Here is a 4,050-nt window from a genome sequence, read left to right on the forward strand (position 1 = left end):
GGCTCTCAACCTTATCATTCTCAGGGATAGCCATCAACTTATTCTCCATCTTTGTCAAGGCCCCTCCCTCCTGGCCACCTTCAGAACTCATAGCATTCATAGAGCAGGAAAATTGGCATTCGGGTCTCTTCAAGCTCACTTCATGCCACACGCTCTTGGACTATGCCACATGACTCTTGGACGTTAGATTACCACCCTTGGACTCTTAGACTTATACAGACTCATGAACGACCACCACACACATACACATATGCATATGTGTACGCAACACATATACACATGTGTATATACATGCACAATAACACACACATGCTTGTAGTGGCTATGGTAAGAGTTTGCAAAAGGCGGGTCATGCAAACTCGTGGTATTAAGGGCAGATTCCAGACCATCTAGATGCCGCTTGTCTCACAAGAGCTCACAGGAGCGTGAAGTGACATGGTGGAACGCTATTCAATTTAGAAATTGTTTGAGAGAAGGAGGTAAACCCCTTGCCCAAGCTATGGCAGAAGAAATTACATGTTTCGTGGGGTCGAAACCAACCAATCACAATCGTTAGGGATGCAACCTTGGCGACTTTTTTGGCCTGTTTGAATGTCACCCATGGACGGACCTCCTTCGAAATGGATTGCTTTGAGGCGGGTGGACGGACTATCTGAACCAAGCCTTAGCTAGAGAGATCGGGGGCACATGTGTGCTGGAGATTGCAATCTCTTAACAACGTTGCCTATCGGATGCTATTGGCATTAGGGGCACATGGTTGCTGGGAGTTGGTCGAACCTCATCACAATTACGGGCACATGATTAGATAGTGATGGATGCTCATCGCAATATGGTTAATGGTCATGTGAGCTGTGACAGCTCTCGATCGGTTATGCGATGCATGCCTACTTGTGCACTCTGATATGCCGGGTCGTCAGGCAAGAATACCCATTCTGTGAAGCGTTTGTGAAAAATAAAGCCAACGGGTGGCATATAATGTGCCGAGGTTTGAAAGTAGTGGGAAGAAATGTGATGTATAAAGTTTTAACCAGAGTGGTGCAACAAATGACGGAAGGTACTTTACCGAGAGAGAGAGAGAGAGAGATTGTGAAATGTGCTTGAAAGGTTAGCTAGGGTTTAGGGTTTAAGCGTCTTCTTCTTCGTCTTCTTCTTGGCTCTCTCTGAGCTGATCTGAGCTCCCTCCCAGCTATGGTGTTCCGGGCAGCAAGCCCGGCTATGGCGAGACGCAGAGCCCTCGCCTTGCTTCGTTCCCAATCCCTCCAGCCTCCCCCCCTCCCCCCCCCTCCCCTCCCTTCCTCTTCCCCCCCTCATTCCCTCGCCTCCTTCTCCACTGATTTCCTCTCCTTCGACGACCTCCCTCCCCCCCAAACTCCCCTCCCTCGCCCCCGCTCCTTGCTCTCTTCCAAACGATCCAGCCTCTCCCGTCGTCTCGCCGCCAGAGAAGTTCCAGATGAATTGGCCGACTTTCATGGCCTTCAAAACTCCACCTTCCAGGAGACCCTCGATAGGCTCGACCGCCTCGATAAGATCGGCATTCGGCCTCACCCGGCTACCTACGCTGCCCTCTTGCAATCCGCTGGGAACCGCGATACCTTGGAGAACGGAAAGCTCGTCCACGACCACATTGTCAAGACGGGGTTCACCAAAGACATAGCTTTGTGTGGGCTGATTGTGCAGATGTATCGGAGGTGTAAGTCCGTGGAAGGTGCGCGGGATTGGTTTGACAGGCTGAAGGAAAAGAATTTGTACATTTGGAATTGCATGCTTGGAACCTACGCGCAGTATGGCAAAGGAAAGGAGGCGCTTGAGCTTTTTGACCAAATGAAGAAGGAAGAATGGGATCCAGACAATACAACGTTTCTCGCACTCCTCGCTGTTATTTCTGGCGAGGAGCAACTTGACCTAGGTCATCGTCTTCATGGCCACATCTACCGTTCTCCATACAGGGCGGATAATGAGGTCGGAATCTCTATTGTGTCCATGTATGGCAGGTGTGGAAATCTCAAAAACGCGCGAAAGATGTTTGGTCTATTATACGAGAAAAATGTGGAAGCTTGGAACGCGTTGAGTGCAGCTTACGCCCAGAATCGGCATTACAAGGACGTGCTTGACCTATTTAAACGAATGCCAGAGCACGATGAGGTCCCCGACGAGAGGTCTATCTCCATCGCGCTCTCGGCATGTGCCAACGAGGCTGCCCTACCTGAAGGCAAGAAGATTCATACCCGCATCCTTCAAGCTTGTCAAGAAAATGGTAAATTAATATCGGTTAACCTTGTGAACTTCTATGGTAAGTGTGGGGATCTGCAGGAAGCACGGGGGGTCTTTGATGCAATAACAGAGCGGGACGTTATGGCATGGAATACTATGATTAAGGCATATACTCAGCATGGCCATGGAAAGGAGGCCCTCGAGCTCTTTGAAAAGATGAAACAGGATGGGTTGACGCCGAACAGAGTCACCTTCATCTGTTGTCTTTCTGCATGTGCAAGCCAGGCAGCCCTGGCCGAAGGCAAGGATATCCATTCACAAGTTTCAAGCAGCGGGCTCGAAACGGACGTTGCTGTAGTGGCTGCTCTTATCCACATGTACGGCAGTTGTGGCAGTCTGGAAGAAGCACGTGGATTGTTTGACAAACTAGCTGAGCGTCATGTGCTTTTATGGAATGCCATGATTGCTGCATATGCCCAAAATGGTAACGGTGAGGAGGCTCTCAAGCTTTTTGACAAATTGCAAGAGGAAGCATTGGTCCCAGATATTTTCACTTATGCAAGCATTCTCTCTGTCTGCTCCCGCAGCAGCCCTGAGTCTGCATTTGCAAGGTTTGAGAAGATGCCAGAAAGAAACTTGGCTGCTTGGAATGCCATTATTGCTGCCTATGGTGAGTACGGGCATGTCAAGCAGGCCCTTCAGCTTTTTGATCAGATACAGCGTGAAGGAGTGACCCCAGACAAGGTCACTCTTGTCAACATTCTTTCGGCATGTGCTAGCGCAGCTACTCTTTCTAAATGCCCAAGCCAGGAGGCCCTGGATGAGGGCAAGAAGGTGCAAGCACTGATTAGTCAACGTGGTTTTGAATCTGATACAACGGTGGCCAATGCCCTTGTCAACATGTTTGGCAAATGCAGCAGTTTAAATGATGCGAAGGTGGCATTTGACAAAATTGTGAAGAGGGACGTGCTCTCGTGGAACTATCTGATCACAGCACATGCTCTGAATGGCCAGGAAGAGGAGGCCCAAAACTTTTTCAAGCAAGCACAGGCTGAGGGAATTATATCAGACAAAGTCAGCTACACCAGTCTTACTGGTCAGGGCCATCCCTTCTTTGGAGGAGCAGAGCGTTATAAATGCTTGGTAGATTTACTCGGGAAAGCTGGAAAGCTAGATGAGCTCGAAGACTCGCTCTATAATATACCTTTTGTTCCCCCCAATGCTACTTATTCACAGTTAACAGGCATCTCATTATATTGATGAATGAGTGTGTTGCAAATTTGAAACTTGCTCATATAGTGTGATAGTATCACCTTCATAGTCATGCTGCTGCGTTAAGCTGCTAGCAGATTACAATTGATTGACCAAACTGGCTGGAAAGATGCTGATCAATCCTTTGTTCCAGATAATATTGATGCCTTCTCACTGAAGGGCAACTCTAAACCAGCGTTTTGTTACCCCCCCCTTCCAATTTTGTGATTTGGCCCGTAATATTTCTCAGTTTCATGTGCTTTTCCCCAGCCCCTTTTCTGCATGGAGTTTCTAATAGAGGAAAAGAGCTGCCTGAGAGGTGTTGAGAATCTCAAGAGCACCAGGAAACAGAATGAGATTTGGATGCTACAGGACTTGTGGGTGCTATAACGACATGGGGAGGGAGAGGTTTGATTTACAATTTGTGAATATCCAGAAGGTCCTAATTTTGACTTACCTGTCATAGCCTCTCAGTATTCTTGACTTTTTCATGTTTGTCCAAGGTAATTGCAGCTACCTGCGTTTTTGGTCTCTCATAGCTGTCCTTGAATTTGTAACACATTTGTGTACATCAGACTTGCAGTGTAC

At 48.1% G+C, this 4,050-nt stretch overlaps 1 protein-coding gene across 1 annotated transcript; it reads left to right on the forward strand.

Moving 5' to 3' along the window:
* The first annotated feature begins 1,084 nt into the window (after nt 1-1,084).
* On the forward strand, nt 1,085-4,050 carry LOC147904499 (pentatricopeptide repeat-containing protein At5g27110-like). The gene has a single exon (XM_087386855.1). It carries the CDS (start codon nt 1,189-1,191, stop codon nt 3,469-3,471), a length of 2,283 nt encoding a protein of 760 aa, XP_087242981.1. The 5' UTR covers nt 1,085-1,188; the 3' UTR covers nt 3,472-4,050.

Source organism: Dipteris shenzhenensis, chromosome 2, assembly GCF_047967505.1.
Source record: "Dipteris shenzhenensis isolate YYH24624 ecotype China chromosome 2, Dip_SZ_1.0, whole genome shotgun sequence".
In the NCBI taxonomy this organism is placed as follows: domain Eukaryota; kingdom Viridiplantae; phylum Streptophyta; class Polypodiopsida; order Gleicheniales; family Dipteridaceae; genus Dipteris; species Dipteris shenzhenensis.

Coding starts and splice junctions, on each gene's coding strand:
- LOC147904499 (XM_087386855.1), top strand. CDS start 1,189: ATGGTGTTCCGGGCAGCAAGCCCGGCTATGGCGAGACGCAGAGCCCTC.